Raw genomic sequence first — 26,206 nt, 5'->3', positions numbered from 1 at the left:
GCACATGCCTCAGGCCTGGCCACTCAGAGTTCTGCTTGCCCAGAGCCATAAGGATTGGTTGACAGATGGGCTTATGACTCAAGTAAAACCAATGAGAGTCCTCTCGGGGAACTCTAAGGATGCTAGAAGGTGTTTTTGATTTCTTGTGTCCCTGTTAAACTTGGTAGGAGGTCATCTCGTTGTTGCTGATGCCAGTTTTGCTGGCACCTGAGAAGAATATGCCTGAGATGGATGCGGACGCTGACTTCAGATGGAGAGAGGTGGAGGCAGATTCCAGGTGATCTTATTCAAGCACCTAGATCAAGCTGCACCTGAAGCTAGCCAGAAGCTCTTAGACTTTACTGTATCATAAGCCAATTAATTAATTCTCTTTTACATTAAAGACACTTTGAGTGGGATTTCCGGAAATTAAACTAAACAATCCTCACTAATACACATCTTATAAGCCTCTTGTACCAGCCTATGTCTACTACAGGACTGAGTACGGAGACGGTGGTCAGGAGACACGTGCCAGCTGAGAAGAGGCGCCCAGGAGTCATACTGGCCCTCAGTGCTATCTGGGCCCAGGTCACTAACCAGCGCTTGGGAGGCACTAATTCTGACTCCCTGCCCTTCTCATCCTTGTACCAAGGGACCAAGAAATGCCAGTTGCTATGGCTACTTTCTCCAGATGTGCTCCAAGTACCAAATGCCAGCAGGCTTCATCACCTCTCCCAGCTGTGATCAGTTAGTGGTGGCTGCTGGATTAAGGACTGTGAGACAGGTTTCTAGCTGAGCCCGGAAAGGCCCACGAGCAATTGACCATGTCTCTGCCATGGGAGCGTGAGCGGAGAGGAGTGGTGTGTGCTGGGTACTTCTGACACTTCTGTAAATATTTCCCGTATGGGAAACAGACACCTTCTGGTCACTCAGCGGTGGAAGCTGGACTGGTCCCCAGGTGTCTCGACTTTATAGGCTAAGCTGTCCCTGACACACCAAATGCTCTCCCCGTAACTGTGAACCGTGGGTGCTCTTGACCCTGCCCCCACCCCCACCAAGGCAGCTGGTCTACCTCAGATCCCACCTCCGGAGCACTTCCTCCAAGGGGCACGGAGGAAATCTTTTGGACAACTTGGACCCCCCGACCCGTGCTTTACCTTTGAAGAATGGGCAGATCTTCCACACCGTGGCTGCTCCTTCTCGGTTGTACTGGCCCAGGGCCAGCTCCATGTAGAACAGAGGCATCCCGGCGATGATAAGGAACAGTGTGTACGGGATCAGAAAGGCACCTGGAGGACACAGAGGCAGCGTGTGACCCCCCCAGAGCCCTGCCCAGCCTTAGCCTGCCCCTCTGAGCGCCTGGATCAACATCTAGTAGAGCCTTGGGGTCCTCACCCAGCGGCTCCCCGGCCACTTCTCGAGGGGGGCTTTGTGGCAGATGAACAGAGTGGCGCAGAGACACGCGCACAAACTGCCACACTTGTAATAATTGTGGGGGTACCAAGACTAGCCATCGGCCATGCTAATGGGGTTCCGTGGTCAGGGCAGTAAATTCTGGCTTCATCAAAGCTGAACGGCCTTGTTTCTTGCAGGATTCTTCTGGCCTTCGATACACAGACACATGCTGTGCCATGAGCACGCGTAGAGGTCCGGTGTGCACCAAATTCCTACAGAACCTTTTCTCGCACGAACCATTGCTCTAGGAGATGCCAATCGCCCCAAAGCCTCCTTGTAGAGGCCAGAAAATAGAGCTCAGTGCCCAAAGTCACCTATGATTGAGTTTCTAACTTTGCTTCTATCGGTCTCATTTTCAGGTCTCGGGCGCTTTCCCGAACACAATCTCACTGGCTTATTAGGTCCACTAAGAGACATAACCAGAGACACAATCAGGTAGGGTCACTCTGTGTCCCCCCCCCCCCCAGAGGAAACTGAGGGCAGAGAAGGGAGTCGATTCAGTCCTGTTGGCGCTGCTGGTAGGTGACAGAAGCAGGATGAGTACTCAGGTCTTCCAACACGTCAGGCTCCCTCGCCCTGCTACAGGGAGCTGAAGGGAAGCAAACCCCGGAGCAAGGGTCTGACCAGGGAAGGAGCCCACCCAGAGCATCGCAGAAACTAGAGGGGGCTCCTGGCAAGGAAGGGGCAGCGACTCATCCCTGAGAGAGTTCCCGGTGGGATGAGACATGGGTGAGTTTCAGAGATGATTCTCCGTGTGCCTGGCAGCCCCAGGGTGAGCTTACGGGGCTCTGACGCCAAGAGGTGACTCACTGGGATACGTGCCATGTCAGCCCCGGCTATAAGCGGGGCCGAAGCAAAATGCCAGCTCCTTTTCCTGACACAGCTGGAGGTGGCCAGGCCAGATCCACACTCGTCCCCCCCGCCTCTGGCCTTTGGCCAAGATGTCGTAACCTTGGAAACCAAACGCTGTCTGGCCTACCCACTCCAGCAAAATGCAGAAACTGGGAAATATTTCATGACGGTAGCATGAGGACGAGAACGTCCTGGGCCGTGTTCCAGGCACTTTCCAGGCAAGGTCTCATTCCATCTTCACACCAGCTCTAAGATGCAGAGATGATTACCATCTCGATTTTACAGAGGGTGATGGCGAAGTCACATGGCACCCCGGGTCAAACGCGCCCAGCAACTGAGACGGTCAGTCTCTACTTTCTTCCCAGGGCTTCTCCTCAGGAAGCCCGGGGCTCTTAAGGACAAAGCATGAAGTGTTGTAGCAAGAGACGGACCAACATGGTGGCATAGGAAAGAAACTACCAGAAAGTGAGGACTTCCTATGTATCGAGTAGGCACTGGGCGCTGGACATCTGGGATCCCATCTACCTTACCCGGAAAAATCTGAGGTAGCTCCTGACAGGCCCATTTTTCAGAGGAAGGAACTGAGGCTTGGGGAAATCAAGTGAGTTGACCAAGGTCACCCAGCCGGTCAGTGAGGGATCTGGGGTTCAGGCCTAGGTCTGCCTGCCTCCCGAGCTCCAGAGCCATTCCAACATATTGTGCAGATTCCATAACATTCTGGCCTCAGTGAAGGCCATGAGTCTGAGCAGGGTCTTAGAGGGGAGAGTGTTCTGACCCTGGGGATCTGGAACCAGCTCGGCCATCTAGTCTGTTGGTCATACTCTGGTCCGACACCCCACCCCCTGCCCCACGCCTGACCACGCCTGACTTCTTTGCAATGCCCAAGTGCCCACATCTCCCTTCCGCTCCTCATTTCCTGCTTTCAAACTCCGCCCCAGCCCCTCTCCCACAGAGAGGGCTGATCTTGCACCTGAACCCATGTCTGCCCACGGTGGGACAGCAATCCCAGTGGGGGCGGTGATGCTCATGGAGGTAGGTGGTGGTGGTGACACTGGTGAGTTCCCGTTATATGCCAAGCCACACGCTAATTATTCATGTAAAACCGTCCCTGAGAGATAATTACCACTAATTCGCCCAAGTAGCTTGTCCAGACTAGGAAGTATGCAGCTGGGCTTCAAACCTGGATCTCTTTGAGCCCCACTCCATCTGTGGCCACCTGCTACTGCCCTCGGGAGACCACAGCCAGAGAGGAGGGGAAACAGAGCTATCCGAATGAACGTTGAACAGGTCTGAAGACTGAGGTCGGTGGCCCAAGGGACAGCGGGGAAGGAAAAAGCCAGGAATCATGGCTCAGATCTTGGCCCTGCGGTTTGCTGCTGACAACATGACATTATTTCTACAACAAAGGGAAAGAGCAACGTCAGCCAGCTAACCGAGTGTCTCACCTGGGCCAGTTTTCTCAACTCTTACGCCTCCGGGGGGCACCTGCCAACAGGTAGATAGGTTAAGCAGGCTGAGATTCGTCTCCTCTTGGGCTCAGCTGGGAGTCCCAGCAAGGGAGAGGAGGAGGGGGGATGATGGGTCTGCCCAAGCCCGAGGCTCTTCTCCGAATGCATTTAATGTGGGCCAGCCACCGCTTCAGGAGGAAACAGCCCAAGAACACTCCAGAAACATGGAACAGCTGAGTGTGGCTAAAAACCAGAAAGCTGCCCTGTGGCCAGTGCCTTATTCTCAAAGAAGACGTTGACCATCTGGTTGGCTCAAGCCCCCTTGCAGAAAGATCTGGAGGAAGCTGGGGCAGAACTGAGGAGCCGGAAAGGGATTTCAGGGGTGACTGAGGTCAGCTGAGGAGTCCTCCCTTAGAAACAGGCCTGCAGCAGCTCCTGGGGAAACAGGCTGGACGGCAAGCTTTCTAGAAGTTACTATCCTGCAAGGCCTATAACCACCACACTCCCATGGGCCTGCTACATCTTCATGTATCGCACTGCCAGCTATAAGCAGCCTTGCACGGGGCCCAAGAGCGGAGAACCTCGGGCCACAGCCCACAATCCTGTCGTGATTCTGGAATGCTCTGGTTGTGCAGGTGCTGGTGTGCAGACCTGGAGAAACGCCTACAGGGCATACCTCCTGAACCTTCAGCCCATATGCCTATACACAGATGCATACCTGTGCACACTCTCGATCCTTCTGCACACTGACACCCACAAACACACGAGGGAAAGAACCGTCAATGGTAAAAGGGACTCTGACAAATGGCCTCGGATGAATTTATAAGGAAAGCGTCTGTCGCATCACCTCCAGCCCAGTGCACGCTGCTTGACACGCCACCACTACAGGGAAACGCTACTGGCCACAGAGGGGCTCTGGAATCTTCTGTGCAAACGCCAAGTCCTCAGGAAGGGAAGTGCCCTGGTCACTAAGCTCCGAGCGGGGATCCACCCAGGCAGATGAGGAGGCCACATGAGGGGGAGCTTGGGAAAGGGGAGCGAATGTCTACAGGGGGCTCAACTAGAGGTGGTAGGGCCCAGGCCTGGTGGCGATTTGGGGTGAGGTGGAGAGAGTGTGATCAGGGAGGGGCTGCAGGAAGGAGAGGAGGGTCCCCTGAGACCTAGCTGAACCCTCTTCCCAGACCGCTGGGGGCCGGATTCCTCAAACTGTGCCTTCTGGCCACACCCTGATATATCAAGAAGTGAAAACCCACAAAACTACGGATGGTCACTGCCTGTGGCTTTCGCCAGATCGCCATGAAAACCTTGGTCAAGGCCAAGACTTAGCCAGACTTGAGCCCCCTCCCTGAACACCCCAAAGGCATAGTAGACATAAGGGGGGAAGAGAGGTTGAGATTTCTGTAGGAGACAGTGCTGCCCCCGTCAGGTGCACGGGTGGGCTCGGGGGCAAGAGTGGGGATCTACACCCACGGGGCCACGCCTTTCATGACACATCGGGCCACACCTCTTAAATCAAACATGCTCTCTCTTCTTACCTCAACAGCTAGACCTTCATGATGGTTCTATTATAAGGTTCAATTTTGGAGCCCTCCCCTCCTATAGTTCTGCAGGGCAATGTGATAACATAAGGGGAGCCCCATTTGCCTGCACCCCAATTCTTCCCCACCTCAGTGCTGTCCAATGACATGCAAGGCCTTTTGCACACACGTGTGGACTCTTGCACCCACATGTCTAAGCTCTCTGTCCACACCCCTGCGGACAGTGGGTCCCCGGCCTCCCCTGGGTCCCGGGCCCTGCGCACCTGCAGCACAGCCCACACGACAGAAGGCATGAGCTGGGAGGCCCCTGCAGACCCAGAAGGGGGTTGGGGTGTTTGCACAGGGAATTCCAGGGTCTGGGTACCTGGAGTGGTGGCGGGGGGAGGCAGTGCTCTGGGTGAGCAGGCTTTCTTGGCTCTGGCCTCGGTGAGAAGGGAAGGAGGGCCGAACGGGGTTCTCTAAAGCACAGGGCCCAGGGCAGACCCGCTGTGACATAATGTGATACGTAGATATTTGGTCTCTGCTCTGGGTTCCTAACACAGAGCTCTTAAAAACCCGCACAATTTTCTGAGTGGGAGTGATAGGAGTGTCTTACACAGAGCTCCCAAATCCCTTGAAATTTTCTGGGTGATAGGAGGATCTTTTGTTCTAATGAGACAATTCTTGGTGGGCTGCTGGGGGGGGTGGTCCCCAGAAAAGCCAGACCCTGATTAGAAATTTGGAACTTTCAGCCCCAGCTTCCAACCTCGGGGAAAGATATGGGGGGCTGGAGATGAAGTTAATACCAATGATGCCCACGTGACGAAGCTTCCATAAAGGTCTCTGAGCTACGGAACTCGGAAAACTTCTGGGGTGGTGAACACACCCACGTGCCAGGAGGGTGGCCCACCCCAACTCGGCGAGGGCAGAAACTCCTGCGCTCGGCACTGTCCCAGACCTCGCCCCACGTACCTCCCCAACTGACTGCTCTTTGGTATCCTTCATCACACCGTTTATAACAAGCTGCAAAATGTAAGACGGTGCTTCCCTGAGTTCTAGGAGCTGCCATAGCAGATGACTGCACCTGACGAGGGGATCCCGGAAACCCCTGATTTGCAGCCAGGTGGTCAGAAGTGCAGCGGACCGCTGGAGACCTTGGCGGGCACCTGAAGTGGGGGCAGTCTTGCAGGACTGTGCCCTGAGCCCGTGGGGTCTGCTCACTCCGGGTCGACACCCCGCTGGGGTCTGGAGTGTTGGAGCACGGGGCCGTGTAGAAGCACGGAGGACCGTCTCCGCACCACCGGTGTGCTGTGATAATGGCGATGATGGAGGAGAAGCAAGTACCTGGCACGTCCGAGGTGCTCCCTCTACGGGAATCGTGTCCTGCCATCACGCAGGGGAGCGCACGCAGGTCCCGTGGGGCCTCCTGTGCCCGTCCCAAGGGAGGCTGGCCATTCCCCTGTGGCCAAACAAGGGTGCAGACCACAGGCAGGAACGGAGTCAGGGTTCCCCCAGGTCACCGCCAGCTCCAAGACTGGAAAGGGCTCCTACTGTGCTCCCCAGAAGCCCCTCAGGAGGGAGAGACCTGCTCCCCCGCGGCTGGTCCTGCTCAGCCCTCAGCTGTAGGCCCCTTGGCAACCGCCTCAGTTGAAGAGAGCCACCGCCCCCAAGGCCACGTCGCCTTCCCAAGGTAGCTGGTACCCACTGACCAATTGATGTCAGGGCATAGTCCCGGCCTCCTCACCTCAACTCAGGACAAGTCTGGGGGGCCATCCCAGGCTCCGAGGTCCCCACGGTCCACTGAGGCTTTGCTGAACCTGGCGGCCAGCCTCTCCATCTGGCCAGCATGACTTTTTCCCGTTCCCTCAATCCCACACCCCCCCCCTCAACCGGCAGCCTCCCCTTTCCACCTTCCGTCTGGCCTTAGAGCCACGGAGAACAAGCCAGATCGGCCTTGTCCAAAGCAATGCTTCGTGCACTGGGGGTTGGCCATAGCAACGCCCTCTGAGCCCTCACCAGCTCAGCCCCTGGCTTCATGCGGCCATTCCTGTAGGGAAACACTCTAATTCTTATACTAAACCAAGCCCAGATCATTCGAGTTTGTCAGCACGGACTCTGTCCAGGGTAGGGTATCAGAACCATGGGATGACGGCCGTGTTTCCTCCTCCCCAAGACTTATCTTCTCCTGAAGGACCTCAAGGACCACCGTGGGCCCCTGCCCACTGGCCTCAGGATCCCCCCAACTACCGCCCAAGTGGGGTCTTGTAGCCCTGGACTCCTGCCTCTCACTGAGATCGGCCAGGAGCAGGGGTGCACACCACTGCAGACGCTCCCGCTGCTCCAGGAGGGAGCTCCCCACGGAGTGACCTACACATTCGGCTTAGGTGCTCCCAGCTGACCTCTGAGCTGACCTTGGCTCTGAGACCAGGGAACACCCCCAGGGAGGAAACATGCCCACTTCCTGATAGATGAACCCCCTGGCTCCTTTCAGGAGGGCACTGGGGGTGAAATTCAGGGAAACGGGGGTTGGGGTTACTTCGCCTCATGGTAGCTTTGCGGGTCTGACCTGATTTTTATTCACAAAAGCTGGAGTTTCCCTAGAGCTCCTTGAAGGTGCTGCTTTCCCATCTCGGTCCTGGTCTCTTATCAATGAACCAAAAAGCGGGTCTTCCAGATGCTCAGAATCCATTATAAGTGAACCCTCATCTCCCTCATTCGGGATATAAGCCTTCCAACAACAGGATCCAAGATGACGTTAACTTTTAGGATATCTACCCGAGACTACGAGCTCCCTAAAGGGAGCTTTTGCTCATCTCCGTGTTCCTGGAATATGGTGGGCATGTTGGAAACGCTTTCTCGTGCGGTACGTGGCTCCCGCGGCTAATGAAAGCCCCAGGGCCTCCCTCCCCTTGCACTGTGACCTCATCCTTACTTAGGCAGTCGGGTCTGGGACCACAGGAAAGGGTGTAACATTTAGCCCCATGAAATCCCATCTTGCTGGAAACGGCTTCCTTAGCTCTTTCTGGCCAGCTCAGAGCAACGAGCCACATCATGCCAGTGACCCCAGATTCAAGACGCAGCTCTAGGTCCTGATGAGCACCTCCTCGTTCCTGCAAACTCGTCAGTGGACGGCCCTGTTGGGTTTGGCAAGCTCAGGGCGAAGACGGCCTCCTACAGCCAGGCCGGGTGGGAGAACACCGAGTTTGCAAGCCTCTGACCTCTGCACCAGCCATCACTTCACATCCAGCCTCCGGAAGCCCAAATATGTTGGCCAAGAGGGTTCCCACCCCATGGGCTACGGATACCTGAGACCGTCAGCATACTAGGGAATGGAGAAGAACCCTATTCGGGACCAGAACCACATCTCACGGGCCCCCGTGCAGGAATATTAATCCCCATCATCCAGGTGAGCAAAGAGCCGTGGGAGGAGGTCATACTCCCAGAACACGGAGCAGAGCCCAGCTCTTGATTCTCGATTCCCTGGGCCCAGGTGTGCCTGCTGTCCAGCCTGACTCCCCTTCCTAGATTGATTCCTAGAATCAATTCTGCTCCCTCCAAACTCAGGACCTGACCGTACTCCTGGGTCTAGCCTGTAGTTGAAAATCAACAAACAATAGCAACGATAGGAACAGGTCTGTTTCCTGAGCCACTTCTCTGTGCCAGACACTATATCGAAGGCTTTGTTTATGTCCTCGATATCATCACCCTGCTGGAAGGTAGACGCTTTCTCCTTCTCTGCACAAGGAAACTGAGGCCCAGAGAGGATGAGTTCAGGGTTCCATTGCCAGAAAGTGTCAGGCTCAGATTCAAACCTGGGTCTGCCTGAACCCAGAGACCATCTGTCTGACAGCACAGGACTCATTTCAAACAGAAGCAGCCATCGCCGAGACTCCTTTCCTGGCCGGGCAGGCCGACGTGGAGAGCCAGGCGATCGGCCCACGCCTCCCCGGGGACCAGCACAGGCCAGGCCGAAGACCACAGGTGCAGGGGAGATTCTAGCATCCTGAAAATAGCCCCCACAGCCTGGCACTGTCTCTCTGTTTGAGAAGGTTCTGAAATTTCCAAAACTGGCTTTCCCCGTCCGTAGCCTCCCGCACGTGTGCCTCCCAGCAGCTGGCCTCTGGGAAGATGTTCAGACAGACTGATCGTTCCCAGGAATTTATTCAGAAAGTATTAGCCGGGGGCCTAAACTATTGGCACCTGTATCATTTCACAACATGCTCCGGTCTGAGCCAGCGGGCACAGCCAGACTTGGAGGTTACTATGTGCAAACCGGCAGCAGAAGCTCACACGGGCTAGTACACGACAAGGCGGCCGAGTCCCAGCTTGGGCGCGGCGTTGAGCCAGGTCACTGGAGAAGGAGAGCTCGTGGGGGGCATCGAAGCTCATCTCCAGCTGTCACAGGGAACTCAGGCTAGGAGAGGGGTGGGGCCATGCCCAGAGAAACGGAGCTGGGATTCAAACTCGAGTCTTCGGGCTGCTTCCACCATTACAGGACACCCACCTGCCAACCTGCTTGCACATCTCAGGGGCTGACTTTAGAATTATGGTGAGGGACTGATCCCCAAGGAGCAGCCAGGAGGGCTCAGCAGAGATGAAGTTCCAAAGGGGCCAGCTGAGCTCCCCTGGAGGGCTAAGGGGTAGCTCAGAAAAGGAGCTGCCTTCTAGTCGGCAATGGAGGGGGAGGCTGCATGGCTCCCCTGGGTCAACCGCGGACATCGTGGCCACTAATGGAAATTCACTGGTACGACTTCCCCACCCCTTAGCCTGGCATTCAAGGTCTCCAGGACCGGGCCCTGACTTGCCTCTCCGCCCTTATCTCTGCTGGCTTGCCCTCCCGCCAGCCCGCACTCCTCGTCTCTGAGATGATCCCACATGCATTCTCGAGCAACGAGCATGCCTCCTACCGTCTCAAGGCTTATCCATGCACCTCCCATCCCGAGGGCCTGAGCTCCGAGGACAGTCCACGTCCCCATCTTTCCCAATCAGCCCCTCTTCAGGCCTTTAGAACGCTTGTCACCTCTCCCATCCATTTCCCACATCATCAAAACGTGGTTAAGGAAGAGGGGCAGCTACCCTTACAAGGGGCCATACTCCCTGCGTGGCTCTCCGTGAGCCTTATATCACATTCTCCCATCCTCGCCCTCTGAAAGGTGAGAACCATTCTTTCCATTTGACAGATGAGGACATTGAGGCAGGAGAGGCCAAAGTCCCACTGGCAGAAGTTGGAACCCGGGACTCCATGGCCAAGGCCCCTGACCCCCGGCCTGCTGGCCCCAGCCCACCAGCGCGAGCTCCCTTTCTTGGTCAGTTCCTGCCGGGCGTTCCCGCTGTCTCTGAGTAGGCATTAAGGCGTGGATCATTCCATTCATGTACTCATTCAACAGACGTCTGTTGGGCACCTTCTACCACCTTCCTAGGATCTGGACCTTATTTTGAGCATTCGAAATAGAGGCAGGAAAAAGCCACAGTTTATGCCCCCGTCTGTTTGGGTGACCGATACACAAAGAGATAAAAGACCAAACAACACGGCTGGGCGATATGCAGGGTTTGCAGACCAACGACAGGGAGTTTCCCACCGAGTTTGCCTAAAAATTGGAACCTGTGACAAATTGGCTGTGTTTGTCCCCCGCCCCGCACCTGGTGTATCACCGAGCATACAGCAGGTGCTCACAGTTGGTGGCAATGGCCTCGGGAGCACACAGTGGGAGCTCTAGAATATCCGTCTAGCCGACATGTCCAACTGGCCATCTGGGGTGCTTTTAGTTTCAACCAACACTTATGACAGTGACAATGGCGTGCAGTGGCATGACACTTTAGGTGACTAAAGCTCCTGGCAGGCAGACGTGGTGATGAATATACGTAGGGGGCCCCCGCGGAGCCTAGCACTGTGCCTCACACTGAGAGGAACCCAGGAACTGTTGCTGGTTCATGAGGGGGCCTCCTGCTGTCTCGGGGCATGCAGCCTCGGACGGCCACTGAGGACATGCCAGACGGCGCATCTTAGGGTCTCGGTCTGTCTTTCATTCGTCATCTCCCCACCTGCTAAAAATACATGCAATCTGCTTTTCCTCCCTCCCTGGGTCCAAAAGGCCAGAATTCTTAAAGCCGACCAGAGACTTGAGAGGCTGTGGCAGCCAACCACGGAGGAGTGTCACCTCTGGATCGTGCTTCCCATTTCTCAACCGGAGCAGGTGTCCAGAGCAAAGGCTGAAGCAGAGAGCTAGGTCCCAGACCCTACAGGACCGGTTGCGAGCCTTCCCTTTACCCGGTTCCAAGCCCTCGCCCTGCCTGCCTCTGACCACCTGGAGTCAGGAGCTAGAGCCCCTGCCAGGCAGGATGACCTCATGGATATAGAGAAGTTTCCAGAGCCGGGCTCCCCTTTGCCAACTTCTTCCTCCCCATCATTTTCCCAGGCTTTCGGCAGGGCACCCCTGAACTCATTCCAGCAAGAGGCACAGGACTGGGGTGGTTTGGGCACCCAGAAGCAAAGGCCCTCAAGAAGAGGCTAGAGTGTTAGGACCTTGTGTCCCACGCCCTAGGCCCCTTCTTCCAGGGCTCTGCTGTAGTTGGTGTCTAGACTCGCGTCCCAGGCAGGTAGGTCATCTGTCACCCGGCTCGGGATAGGGAAGAGAGCCTGGCTGCTTCCACTGGAGTTTTCTCCAGGCCCCTCTACTACTCCACCCTGCATTGTGGCCAGGACCCCAGGAAGTAAAGGCTTCATCCCAGGCCTCCTGCCTCCAAGATCAGGTGAGTTCTTGGTACCTAATGACGCAATCCTATTGAGGCTGTGCACTCCGGCGCCTCCAGCAACACAACCCCCATCCTGAGAGAGGTGTTCCCTCTGACACTAGCTTCTCTCTGTGTGTCTCTGTTTCAGAGTCTTTGTCCCCAAGAGTGCAGGGCCCCCCAAATGCCTTCAGGGAGCCCACGTCCTCTCTCCCTTTTTGGCCCAGAGGCCTCTGGCCCAAGGCTCAGAGTGCTGGAGTTAGGGTTCCCGTGTGCCTGGTTGTCACTTCCTGTGCCCTTCTGGGGCCCCTTCCAGAGCTCTCCAAATCTCCACCTCTCTTCCTGCGAACCATCAAAAGATCAGTGTTTCTCACCCAACTTAGGGCCCCAGATTCTGTCCTTCCACCCATGCACTTATCACTGTCCAGGGGCAAGCCTCCACTTCTCTTTTCCACCGGGGACCACTCCTTTTTCCATGAGCCCTGTCCAGACCCTTCCTGCGTTCCAGACTCGCTCGCATGCTTCCTCTTCTACCACGCGCATCCCAGCATCTCCATCCCAGCCCCTATCCCCGCCACTGCTGCGGGACAGGTAGCCTCGCAAGTCCAAACCCCCAGCCCATCAGGGGTCTCACCACCACCGTTCTTGTAGCAGAGGTAGGGGAAGCGCCACACGTTGGCCAGGTCCACAGCGAAGCCTATCACCGACAGCAGGAAGTCGATCTTCTTGCCCCAGGTCTCCCGGGGCTGCTCGTCCCCTGCGCGAGACGCCAGGAGACACTGGACGCCGTTGCGCTCTTTTACCACCAACAGCTCCGCGGCTTTGCGCCCTTGCACGGGCTCGGGCCCCTGGTCCGCCCCGCTGTTCTCGGGCTGCACCTGCGGCTTCATCCGCGCCAGAAGCATGGGTGCGGTTGGCGAGGGGAACGTCAGCGATACTGGGAGCACTCCGAGGCTCTGCGCGGATGAAAGGAAAAGATGCGGTCACTAGGCCATCCCGCCCTGCTTGCGCCTCCAGAGACCTCCCCGGAGCGCCGAGACACAGCAGCCAGCGCGCCCTGGGCAGACGCGGGGTTTCCCCAAACGCGAGCGCTTCTGTTGGAAAAAAAAAAAATTGGAAACAGTGGTAGGGGAGTGTGGAACTGAGACAGAACTGAGAGGTGGAGACCGCCCCTGTCCGCCCCGTGGGTCCGGCCCGGGACCACGCAGCGCGTCCCTCATTCGCCCGCTCCCTCTCGCCCCCAGATGGCGGGGCTGGGACACGCAGAGGCTGAGATTTCCCAGGGGCGGGGACCCTGCCAGTGCCGTTTGCTGCCCCCTGCCCCCCAGCTCGGATCGGTGCTGCCTCCAGCAGCCCCGGGAGCCTCCCGGGACACTCACCCTTCTGCACTTCAAACTCGCTGCCACTCTGTCTCTGCGCTCGCAGCCAGGGCCTCCCCGGCACACCTCGGCCAGGAGGCGCGCAGGGCGCACTCAAGTGTCCGGCAGCGCCGCGATCCCGGGTGCCCCGCCTGGCCGCGGCAGGCTGTGCGGCGCGGGCCGGGGCTGGGCTCCGCCGCGTGGCGCTCGGGCGCGGCCCGAGGAGCGCGGGAGGCGCGGGGCGGCCGGCCGGGCGCGGGCTGCCTGGTCTGGCCGCGCCGGGCGGGGGACGGGCTGGTAATGTAGCCTGCGCCCCAGGTAACGCGCCGATTGCATTAAGCCCGCGCCGGGCCCGCTCCGTCTGGAGCCTGTTAGCGCTAATGGGGACTGACAGCGCGGTCGGGGCTGGGCAGGGGCGGGGGCGCGGCGCGGGCTCGGGGGGCGACTCGGGGACCCGGGCGCCCGCTCCCTTGCCAGTACGCACAGGCGCGCCAGACGCAGCTCCCGGGGGGCACCGAGCTCTGACTTCCCACCACGGGAAGAGAGCGAGACGCCCAGAACTGGGGTCAGAGTCGCGTCTGAGAGGGGCCCGGGAAAAGACCACGGAGAGCAGATGACCCGAGTCAGTCCTAGCTCTGTCATCCGCCGCAGGCCCCTTAAACTACCCTGCGGAGTTTTCTCCGTCAACAAAGTGGGGATGTTCTGCTCAGTGCCTACCTAGGTTTGCAAACCTGCTGGTGGCCCATTGGCTGGCTCACAGTTGAAAGGTCATACCCCAGCCCTGACCTCCTCTGTTTGTTACACAGATTTGCGGGTGTGACTCCTGTTCCATGAGCCTGAGAACTTTATTCATTTATCCACGTGTTCATTTACCTCTTCCTCATCTGTTCCTACATATGCCTGCGATGTGCCAGTCACTGTTCTAGGCTCTTGGGAGACAGTCCTGCACAACTTATTCAAAAATCCCTGACAGGGTACCCTTACCATTCTGCCTGGCGGGAAAACAAGAGGCATAATAAATAAACACATTGTATGGTGTGTGGGGAGGTCATATGTGCAAAGGGAAAAGTGAGCCTGGTAAGGGGTTGGGAGGGGGAGAAGGGGAGGCAGTTTGGTCAGGGAATTTGAGAAGGCAACATTTAAACAAATAAAGGAGTGAGCCATTTGGACCTGGTATTCACGCATTCATTCACTTGCCTGGTTAATTTCTTCAGTCATCAAATGATCACCTGCTGTGTGCCCGAACAGGGCTGGCTCCAGGAGCCATGGAGATAGCTCCTGCCATCAAAAAGCTAACAGTCCAGTGTGTAAAGAGTCTATTACAACCCAGTGTGGTCAGGATTGGTTGTAACTACAGGGGTATGGAAATTGGTTGGAGCTGAATCAGCAAGTAAAGGGGGGGCGGTAATCCAAGAAGGCGCCACAGAGGTGACAACACGTAAGGGGGATGGGCAGGAATTTTGACAAACCCAGGCAGGCTGACCTTTCTGTTCTTTAAATAGTCCAAGCTCAAACCCACCACAGGACCTTGACACTTGCTGGTTCCTCCGCCCGAATTGTTCCGATAATAGTTCAGTAGTCCCTTCCTGACCACTCAAATCTAAAATACACCCCCGCTCTCTAACACATCACCCTGTTTTACTCCCTCCGTTACATCAGTATACACATGTATTTATTTGTTTATTATAGGTCTCCTCTTGGGTAGCCTATGAGCTCCATGAAGGCGGGCACCTTGACTGTCCTGTACCCCACCGTGTTCCTAACACCTGAGACATACTAAGGCACCAATGACTACGGAAACGGAATGCATTCATGGTGGTGCATGGGGTGCTGAGGGCATTTTTGCCAGAGGGACCAGCATGACAAATATCCTCTGTGAAGGATGTAGAGAGGAAGGGAAAATTAGTGGGTGGTGAGTCTGCCCTGACCTTCTGGGGGCTGATGAGGAGAGGCAGAAGAAGGTCAGGGGAAGGACTGAGCCAGTTTCAGGAGAGCCTGGAGCCACAGGTTCCCATCCATCAAGGTTGTCAATCTCCTTTGACCCAGGGGTTATCTTGATAAGCCCGTGAGGAAAGCAGGAATGAAATCATCTTGCCATTTTTCAGATCAGGGAACTGTGGCTCTGAGGACTCAAGGGACCTGCCCGAGGACCCACAGGTTGGAACTGACAAAGTTGAAATGAGAACCCAGGTCTCCTGGCTCCCCACCTCTGTCCTCTCCACCGATTGGTGGATCGAGACCCTCAGAATCTCTCTAATGATCACGTTTCCCTCCTCTGCTTTTACCCCATGCCCCACCCAGCTGGTCCCGAGTCTCCCACCTCTGAACAGCCCGGGAAGCCCCAGCCTCCCCTGCCGCCCACCGCAACATCCCCGTCTTCTCACTGCTACAGCCTCCCAGCTGACCACCTCACGTCCAGTACCTTTCCAGCCGCCTGAGGTGCACCAGCTGCCAGAGCTCCTTCTAAAACTCGAGTCTGATCACCTCACGCTTCTGCCTCCTCTTCTGTGGCCCCCCAGCGAGAGACAACACACCAATGTGATTTCATTAATCCTGGATTTAAGGTAATTTTATTTTCTTCTTTATACTTTATTTGCCAACTTGGCTATAATGAGCATTTGATACTTAGGCAATCAGAAAAAAATAACCCACAATTTCTTAAAATCCTCCGATCTTTTCAAGATACTATCTAACCACCTTTAGCAGTACAGACAAGATTCTGCCTGTCTATTCAGTCACATTTCTTGCTATTTTAATTCTCTCCTCATTCTCGCTACAAACCCTTTGCCTGATCCAAAAAAATATACTTTATTCTCTAGCAACATGGGAGATACTCAATGACTAGTGGTATCCTGGACATCTTGTGCCTTTTTACACCTCTGGATTTTTAACTCTGCTCTCACCATCTTCCTCTTGTCTACCCGGAGAACTCCTATTCATCCTTCAAAACCTCAGATGTCACCTCCACTGTACAGCCCTCCCTGACCACCACCTCCCAACCACCTCCTTCTTTCTACTGCTTTGAATATTTGTCTAGTTCAGTCATCTGTGTGATTTCCCTTCTAGGGACAAGGACAGTACCCAATATATCCTGTCACACAGCTCGTGCTCTAGAAATGTGTATAAAACAGAACTAGAAGAGATCGCAATCACTGGTTGGGTTTGGTGTCTTTGGTCGGGGTTGTTTATGTTGGATTCCTCCAGAAGCGGAATCTGAAACAAAGATTTGAATTCAAGTAGCTTATTCGGGAGACAACTTCTGGAAGCACTTGTATAAGCGTGGGGACGGGAGGCAAGAAAGGGAAAGGGACCAACAGAGGGGATGTGAAGGAGCCGTTCCAGCTGTGGGCAGCTGATGTCCAGCCCTGCCGGGGCCTCTGGGAGGCTGCGTAGAGCCTGCCTTTGTTGTCCCGCTCCCGGGCAAGGAAATTGGAGTATTTATCCATTAAGTCTGTGCCCTGGGTGCTCACTTGCCAGCATTTCCAGCCTGCCTGGTGTGTGGGCTGAGTCTGCTCCAGTTGCCAGGAAAAGGCTTCTAGCAGCATCCCAGGTACTGGCAGTAGGGAGCTGGTGGTGGGGTCTGCATTGGCAGGAACAGTGTGGGCGGGGCACTGGAAGTGTTTCTACAGGGATGGAGGGAGGGACCCCCCCCCACTCCTGCACGCCATCAGAGGGCCAATCAGCAAGCCCCGAGAGTTCGCCTGTGCTTTCCGAGACTTCTGGGGGACGGCAGTGGAAACACCAGGCTGGGGCTGGACTGAAAGGGAAGGCGTCTCTCTCCCTTTCTGGCCCAGACTCCCTGCCCATCACTCCAAGAGCCATGGGGCCATGTGGCTTCTCTCCATACCCTGCATTCTGCCCTTCCAGGTGGCCTGAGGGCAAGTGGGTGGGCAGACGGCTGGAGCATTATCAGAGCTAACTTGATCTCTGGGGAGGCGTCATTTCCACTTACCTTGGCACTTGGTGACACAGGCCATGGGCATAAGGTGATGGCTGGTGCTGTCAGTCTAGCTCTGGACATCTCCCAGCCGACGCCAAGACCCTGACACACAAAGGATACCCCGGAGGGCATTTGGAATCCAAGGGGCTGGGTACGGGACGTGGCTTGAGGATCCTATCAGATCCTGTGCCTTCATTGCCCTGATGGGGAAACTAAGGCCAGAGAAGAGGAGAGGTTTACCTATAGATTTCCTCCCTTCCTTTTCTCCTCCCTCCCTCCCCCCTTCCTCCCTCCCTCCCTCCTTCCCATCCATCCTCCCTCCCTCCCTTCTTCCTTTCTTCACTCCCTCCCTCCCTCTCTCCATTCTTCCTTCCTCCCTTTTTCTTTCTTTCTTTCTTTTCTTTCTTTTTTTTTTTTTAAACCAGGGCATTAGACCTACGTCCTTGCAGCTGACCTGCCCTGGGGCCTTCGCTCACTGATATAACTTGCATTGCATTTACAAATAACGTAAAAGTCCCCTCAATAAAAGACCCCCATATGCTGAAATCAGTCTCCTCCAGAACACCTCCGTGAAAGTCCCCTGGTCCTTGAGGCTTCCAGCTTACCCAGAGGTGGCTCAGGCCTTACAGTCTTGTCTGCCGAGCTCCTACCCCACCAGCAGACGGCAATCAGCCACTGGTATTAAAGCGCATCCGACCGCCATTGACCCGCACAGTCACATCCTCCACCTGGGTCCAACTACAGACTGCACGTCTCTACGTGGGGGACAAAAGGCACCTGGAATTTACTGGGTCCAAAATAGAATTCTTGAGCTCCCCTCCCTGGCCTTCCTGCAAACATGCTTCTCCCGGTCCTCCCTCAGTCCAGGTGATGGCATCTTCTTCCTTCTGGCTCCGCAGGCCAAAACACCTTGGAGTTGGCCTTGACCCCTCTTTTTCATATTTCCACTTCCAATGCTACTGCAGACTCTTGTGGGTCCAAGCTGCCTCACCTCTGCCCACCTCCACGGGGACTGGCCTGCCACCATCTCTCCCCTGGACGACTGCACAGCCTCCGAGCGGCCTCCCAAACTCTGTCCTTGCCTCTGAAGGTTAAGCCCTACTCAGCTGCCAGATCTTTTGGGACTGAGTTCAGATCCTGTCCCTCTCTCTCATGCTCCCGTCTCACTCAGCATAAAACTGAATAAAAACGGATCCTTTTGTGGACTCGCCAGTTCAAGCCCAGCCAAGCCCTGTGGCCGCCGGGGGCGGGGGAATCAGGCGAGGAGGACGGAGGTGCTGGGCGAGGAGAGAACAGGAGGGCAGGTGGTGTGGCAGACGCGGCCCTGGGCCGGGAGTCAGCACCGGGGTCCTGACTTCTGCTCTGCTGGTTTCAGGCTTTGGGATCATGGGCAAGTCCAATGGCAACATGCGATGAACCCCAGGAAGAAGGCGGGTCAGGAGAGGAGCTGGGGAGGGAGACAGGGAAGGAGGGAAGGCAAGGGGGTTCAGCCTCTTGGGAGGCAAAGGGCCCTCCCTCCACGGCAGGAGCACCTTAATACATCCTTTGGCCTTAAGGTGGGCACATGAGCTATGGTGACAGGGCACTCACCCTTAGTTTGCATCAGTCTAGGGGGTAGAGGGGACTTGTGGTCAGCTGACCAGGGCGAGCCATAGTCGGGCTGGCACAAGGACACTCGGCGCCTCCGGGGAATATCAGAGCAGGAGGAACCCCCAGAAACCTCTATGCCCAGGCGTGCTCTGTTGGAAGACCAGGAACTCCTTAGATAATCTGATGAAACATGGATTCTTCTAGAAATAGGCACACACACGCAGCATTTTTAATGTAGTGTGAAATTTATCATACTTAAGGAAAAGTATATAAAGCAGGTAGCAACAGTTTCCACTTTGAATAATATTAATGACATGACCATATAAGAACTCACCTTGTGGGGTAAGAAATAGAGCATGTCTTGTACCCTCCCCGCCCCTGCGTCCCCCTCAACATACCCCTTCACCGCTCTCCCTGAAGGTACCCACTACCCTGTGTTCAGCAACTAATCATTTCTTTGTCTTCCTTTCCTAGTACCCGTATTTCCGTAACAATACATGATTTTGTCCTGCTTGGAACTTTATATAAAAGGAATCACACTACAGATACGTCTGTGACTTCTTTGGCTGTATATACTGTTCTGGGGACTCACCCACGACGGTGGGGTTCGCTCATTTTCATGGCTGCCTATATTCCTTCTATTTTATTAATAATAACTAATCCATGTATTCGTTCAATTGTTGAACGACATTTGGATGATTTCTAGCTATTTTATCTTTGAACAACGCGACCTATAAAATTTGTACAGACAACTCCTTTGCACATGGGCGAGAGTTTCTAGAGTTTCTGTACTTTGCAAAGTACTGGTCTGTAGGGTTTGTGTTTGTTCGGCTTTCTCAAGGAATGTCAAACTATTTTCTAAGATGGTCGTACCCATTAAAACTCTCCCCAGCAGAGTCATTTCTTCACTTCCACTTTCCTTTTTTTTTTTTTTAAAGATTTTATTTATTTATTCGACAGAGACAGAGACAGCCAGCGAGAGAGGGAACACAAGCAGGGGGAGTGGGAGAGGAAGAAGCAGGCTCACAGCGGAGGAGCCTGATGTGGGGCTCGATCCCACAACGCCGGGATCACGCCCTGAGCCGAAGGCAGACGCTTAACCGCTGTGCCACCCAGGCGCCCCTACTTTCCTTTTTTTTTTAAGATTTTATTTATTTATTTGACAGAGAGAGAGACAGCCAGCGAGAGAGGGAACACAAGCAGGGGGAGTGGGAGAGGAAGAAGCAGGCTCGTAGTGGAGGAGCCTGATGTGGGGCTCGATCCCAGAACGCTGGGATCACGCCCTGAGCCGAAGGCAGACACTTAACCGCTGTGCCACCCAGGCGCCCCCACTTCCACTTTCTACACATCTTCCCCAACCCTTGGTGTTATTTAAAGTTCTAATTCTTGCCACTCTTTTCAATGTGACTTTAACGTGCATTTTCCTGACGTCTAATGACGTGGCGCATCTTTTCACATGCGTATTGGCCAGTTGTGTTTCTCTTTCTCCTGTAAAATGATAGTGTGGTGTTTGTGTAATTTTTATTTGTTCGTATCATTTTCTATTGGCTTGATTGTCTTTTCTTTCTTTTTTTTTTCTTTTAGATTTTATTTATTTATTTGAGACGGGGCAGGAAGAGAGAGCAGAAGCATGGGGAAAGGGGCAGTGGGAATGGGAGAAGCAGACTCCCCTGCTGAGCAGGGAGCCCGATCCTGGGCTCGATCCCGGACCCTGGGATCATGACCTGAGTTGAAGGCAGACACTTAACCGACTGAGCCACCCAGGCGCCCCTTGTTTGTCTTTTCTTATTGAAGCACAGAAGTTTTTAATATTCTGGGCATGAATCTTTGTCAGTTATATTGCAAACATCTTTACTTGGTCATATTATGTCTTTTCTCTCTATGTGGTGATTTCGGTAAATAAAGGTTATTAATTTTCATGTAATTTAATGCAATCTTACTTTAACTTTTCTTTTGGCTTATGTATTTATACTTTAAGACATCTTCCCCTCCCTGATCTTTCCCTAAATTACCATTTAAAATTTGACAGTTTTTCCCTTCATATTTCCCTTCGATGGCTTAACTAACATTGCTTTCTAGGTACCAACTTTTTTAGATGAGTAAGTTCTGGAGATCTAAAGTAGAGAATGATGACTATAGTTAACAACAGTGTATTATGTATTTGAAATTTGCTAAGGGAATAGATCTAACTTGTTTTCACCACTCACACGCAAAAAGTAGCTAACTCTACCGAGGTGATGGATATGCTAATTAACCTAGTTATGGTAACTGTATTGCGATGTATATGTCTCTCAAATGAATACCTTGTACACTTTAAATACATACAATTTTCTTTGTCTATTATACCTCAGTAAAGCTGGGAAAACAAACAGCATTGCTTTAAAATCTGTTTCTCTATCTGATGGGGCAAGATTCTCCAGCTCTTTCTTCAGGAGTGTCTTGGAGGGACGCCTGGATGGCTTAGTTGGTTAAGTGTCCGCCTTTGGCTCAGGTTGCGATCCCAGGGTCCTGGGATCGAGCCCCACATCGGGCTCCCTGCTCAGTGGGAACGCTGCTTCTCCTTCTCTCCTGCTTGTGTGCGTGTGCTCTCTCTCAAATAAATAAATGAAATCTTAAAAAAAAAGGGGGGGGAGTCTTGGCAATGCTATTCCAAATTTCAGAATCAGCTTGCTGGGTTCCTTGAAAAATCGCATTGGAGTTTCAACTGTGATTACACCGAACGTATAGATCAGGCTGGGGAGAACTGACATTTCTGCTATATTCAGTCTTTCTATCCAAGAACACAGTACATATCTCCCTGTGTTTCCCATCTTTAATGTACACAGCATTTTAAATAGAGTTTTGGGGGATTTGCAGATACCCTTATGAAGCCCGTCCCAGAATCCCTTAACATTACTGCCTGCTGGCCTCCATGCTCTCTTTTCCAGTAATACATATGGACCCAATCTCACAGCTACCTCCCACCTCCTTCCCGCTCCTCTTTCTGGCCCTCTGATATCCCTTCCTAGGAAACTGACCAAGTTCAGCTTTTTCTGCAGCCTGGAGATGGCAAATGGTGAACTTGCTAAAAATGCAGATTTGTGGTTCCAACCACATGGCATGAGCTCTAATCCTGCTTCCCACTTACTGTCTGTAAAATCTTGGCCAAGCTCTCCCGCTTCTCTGTGCGTGTCGGTTTCTTCATCTGTAAAATGGGTACAATGGTGATGGCCACAGTGCCCACCCACAGAATTGTCGAGGGGATTAAAGGAATAAATACAGGCAAAGCACCTAGAACAGTGCCCGGTACCGCATAACGTGTGACTTCTTCTTGCTGTTGTTTCAAAAAGTCTAATTTCTCTATGTCTGTGGGAGGTAGGGATCTTCTCCAGAATCTCAAGTTAAGTTCATCAGACTTCACAGTCCACGACTGGGATGGCATAGCAGATATAGGTTGGTATAACAATTATGAGTATGGAATGGGAATTTTTTTTTTTTTTTTTTTTTTTTTTTTTTTTTTTTTAGGGAAAGCTGGGTGGGTTCAAAACCTGGCTTCACCACTTGTGTGCTGAGGGACTTTTGTTTCTGAGCCTCAGTTTTTCCATCTGTAAAATGGGGGGAACACACCTGTTCAGTAAGAGAACCAATGACAAGGACTTCGAGGACACTATTGGAAGAGACTTGTTTATCAGGACTCTGTGATGCCAGCTGCAGCCGTGTCCCTGAAGGTCACTGCTTCTTCCTAGAGGCTTGTCCTCTCTGCCCCTTTCCCAGATCGCAGATCGCACTAGTCTAGCAGATTGTTCAAGGTGCAGATTCCTTGGTCCCGTCCCAGAAATTTGGATTCAGTGCAACGGCCGTGGGGACCCAGAATCTGCATGTTTATAGCATGTTTAATTCCCGTTTTGGAGGAAATAGAATTCCAGCCCAGTGATATGTTTCATGACCACAGTCCCAGGCTAAGCGGGACCGAGCAATTTACACGTGCTTTGCCTGGCCCCGGGGCCTTCTTTCTCTCACGCTGGACGCCTTCCGTTTGCTCGGCTACACTTAGCAAAAGCACAGAGCCGCTTCCTGGCGGAGCCGTCTGCTCCCCGGCAGGGGTGAACGGGCGCCCTCTAGGGCACGGAAGGCAGAAAAGCTGCTTCACGCTCAACGTCAGGGCGACAGTCGTGGGAGTACCAGGGGCGGCCAGAAAGCCCCCAGAGCAGGTGGGGGGCAATGGGCGAGGGGACGGAGGTGGGGACTGAGCCCTCATCAAGGTGATCACCATGAGGCTTCAGCATGGGGCTGTTTACAAAGAAGCTAAGGGCTGGGGTGGCTGCCTCCGGCTTGTCCTTCTCTGGCTTCGTGCCCAGGAACCTGAGGGCCGTGAGCGATGGCAGTGCAGGGCCCCAGTCCCCACGCCCGAGGCATGGCCTCCTCCTCGGTACCCTCTCCCCCAAGGAGAAAGCCGAGTGGTCTTAGGGCAAGGGCAGGGCAACTAGAGAGCTGGGCTCAGGGCGGGGATTTTCTCTCCCTCTTCGTGGTAAACACCATCACTGTCCCCTTCTAGTTTTTCTTGTTTAAAGATTTTATTTCCTTATATGAGAAAGAGAGAGAGTGCCCACGAGTCGGGGAGGGGCAGAGCCAGAGGGACAAGCCACCGCCCTGCTGAGCGGGGAGCCCAACGACACCCTCAGTCCCAGGACACTGAGATCATGACCTGAGCTTAACCGACCGAGCCACCCAGACACCCCACCTCCTAGTTTCTTAGGGGACTGCGTATCCCTGGCCTCTCTAATACGATAAGCCCGTGCAGTGACACTCAACTTTCACACTTAGTAGGGCTTCGAATCCTGGCCCTGTCACCTCCCAGCTGTGCCCCTTGGTCTGACGGGCGCCCGTCTTCTCGTCTCTACAATGGCGCCCAGTGTAGTATGTATCCTACGGGGGAGGTGAAAGACGTGAGGGCGTCACGATGACCACCTGCTTCACAGTGTCTGGCACGTACTGAAGGCTCGTGGATACGTGCTCCATTTTTGACATTTTGACATTTTTACTGAGCATGTACCACGTATGATTTCATATAATACTCACCATTATCATCCCCATTTTATAGTTTATAGACTCAATGCCAGCAATGGTCAAATGTCTTGTGCATGGTCCCATGGGTAGGATGGGACAGAACATGGGATTGAACCCAGATCTGGGCCGGCTCCAAGGCACACGTTCTTGATCACTGTTCTTTCTGGTGGCTCAGCGTCTCTCTCGCTCTCTGGTCCCCACCTCCTGACTGCCCCCTCCCCATGCGAGCTCCCAGTTCAGCAGGGCCCGGCCCCCTCTGTGGCTGGGGACCTGGAGACTGTGGCGGACGCAGTCTGAACCCCAGCACTGTCTGTAGCCACTGTCTTCTCCAGTCCTTCCTCCCACCCTGGTCCCCGATGCCCAACCCACCCACCACCCTGTCTCTCTCCTGTTTTCTTTCTCTCCTCCCCTACCCCGAGTCCTTCCCACCTGTCCAAGCCTCCCCTCCTTAGTGCTGTAGCCTGCTCACCTCCTCTCATCCTGCGACTCAAAGAAGAACCCTCCCCTCTCTGCCTCCGTGCCCCCCCACCTCCCAAGTCACACAGGTTAGTGGCAGAACAAGACCCCAGACCCTGACTCCTCACACAGGGTCCAGGGCTCTTCCCACAGCCCACAGCCCCTCTGTGGAGCGGTTATCAGACCGGACACACCCTGTGGGCATGCGACACAGGACAGGGAAGCTGAGATGAGGAGACTGGCAAGGAAGGTCCGGACCGGCGGGATCCGGGTGCTGACAGAGCCAAGAGAGGTCAGCGTTAGGCCATTCCTGCTTGTTCCAAGGGACACAGAAACACACCCGCTAACCCGGTGAGGCGACTCCGTAGACGGTTCATACTGTCCTTGGGTGGGTGTGGGCTGTAGCTCCGTTCAGCCCAGACTCTGCCCCACACATCCCACTGGACCCCCTGTGTGCATGAGTGCTGGGGGGGGGGCAGAGATGACGGGAGGGGACTAGTGAGGGGCTGAGCCGCTGGCCTCAAGGGGGGACATGCCATGGGAGAGGGGAGGCTGTGCTTCTATCCTGTGTGGCTCGAGGGCAGACCTGGAGCCCAAAACACCTGCAGCGGGGGGCCGCAGAGCCCGACTCAGAGGAACACAGGCAGAGTTCAAAGGGCCGTGTCAGGGATGGCCTGAGGGTAACCCTGGTTTGTGGCAACAAATCCCAGTGTGGAGCCCATTGGCCTGACAGCTTTGTAGGCAGTCACGAGGCTGGGGAAGGGGCCATGCGAGGGGAGGACACTCTTCCTGAAGGTTTTCCGAATTGTGCCAATCTCGGCTCATCATTTTGCTAAGAATAGTCCCTCTTGTGTTTTCTCCCTGTCCTCCGCCCCACTCCTAACAAGACCTCCCCCACTCCCCAGCTCCCCAAAACACTTAGAGTCTGGGGTGGCCAGAGCTTAGAGGGGCCTCATCTCGCCTTCCTAAAGCAGAGTGGCAGGGCTAGCCCATGAGAGGGCCCATGGCTGAGGGCCGCGCCAGCCCTGCTTAGAGGGACCTAGAATCAGATAGGGGGAGAGTCTGCCCCCATTTCCCTGTCCCTTTAAGCTGGACTGTTGAAGAAGCAAGTCTTCGTCCAGTTTCATATGTCTGATTCCCCTTTCAGCAGAGGGAAGCCGGGCTTGGGGATCATCCTCCAGCCCCAACGGTGCCCAGTACAATTGGAGGCCAGCATTTTCTTCAAGTTGTTTTTTACATTTACCATCTAGTTATGACTTTGATACTGGTTTTCCATCAATGATGGATATCAAGGTTCTTTCATTATTTATGACTTTTAAGATTTTCAAAACCGTGCCATATCTCCGACTTTCTTGAGCTAGCTTAAGAAACAAAACCATGAACAATGTGATCGAGGTCCCTGTGCGCTCCTTGCCACGTGTGTCCCTCTCCTCCCTCCTACCTGGCCAACCACTGTCCTTACATAGTGTTGATAATTCTCAAGCAGGGATCTATGCTTTCACTGGGTAGACAGACAGATACAGAGATACACAAGGGTCTCTACACAAGGAGAGATATATATCCCTAAAATTATAAATGGGTATTCCTAAAATGATTAGATCTTGACAGCGGACCCTCTAACATACAGGTTTGCATTATGCACGTCCAGTTACGCGCAGACTTTCTACAGTACAGTTCTGTGAATGTATTTTTTCTTCCTTAGGATTTTCTTAATAACACTTTCTTTCCTCTAGCTTCCTGTATGGTAAGAACATAGCATATAATACACGTAACACCAAATGCGCGTAATCAACTGTTTATGGTATCAGTAACGCTTCTGATCACAGTAGGCTATGA

The 26,206-nt window shown here is 54.2% G+C and overlaps 1 protein-coding gene across 1 annotated transcript in view; it reads right to left on the bottom strand.

Moving 5' to 3' along the window:
* The window catches only part of SLC6A2 (solute carrier family 6 member 2), a 46,103-nt gene extending 33,042 nt beyond the window's left edge, over positions 1 to 13,061 (bottom strand). The window contains exons 1-2 of the mRNA XM_026493684.3: positions 12,615 to 13,061; positions 1,137 to 1,268 (exon numbers count right to left, since the gene is read on the bottom strand). Of these exons, the coding sequence (XP_026349469.1) occupies positions 1,137 to 1,268; positions 12,615 to 12,885 (403 nt within the window). The 5' untranslated portion in view covers positions 12,886 to 13,061. The remainder of the gene's footprint in view (positions 1 to 1,136; positions 1,269 to 12,614) is intronic.
* Positions 13,062 to 26,206: the final 13,145 nt, after the last annotated feature.

The sequence above is a fragment of the Ursus arctos genome, unplaced genomic scaffold (genome assembly GCF_023065955.2).
Source record: "Ursus arctos isolate Adak ecotype North America unplaced genomic scaffold, UrsArc2.0 scaffold_19, whole genome shotgun sequence".
NCBI lineage: Eukaryota > Metazoa > Chordata > Mammalia > Carnivora > Ursidae > Ursus > Ursus arctos.
The sequence above is the reverse complement of the archived record's forward strand: the minus strand, read 5'-3'. Positions and strand labels throughout refer to the sequence as shown.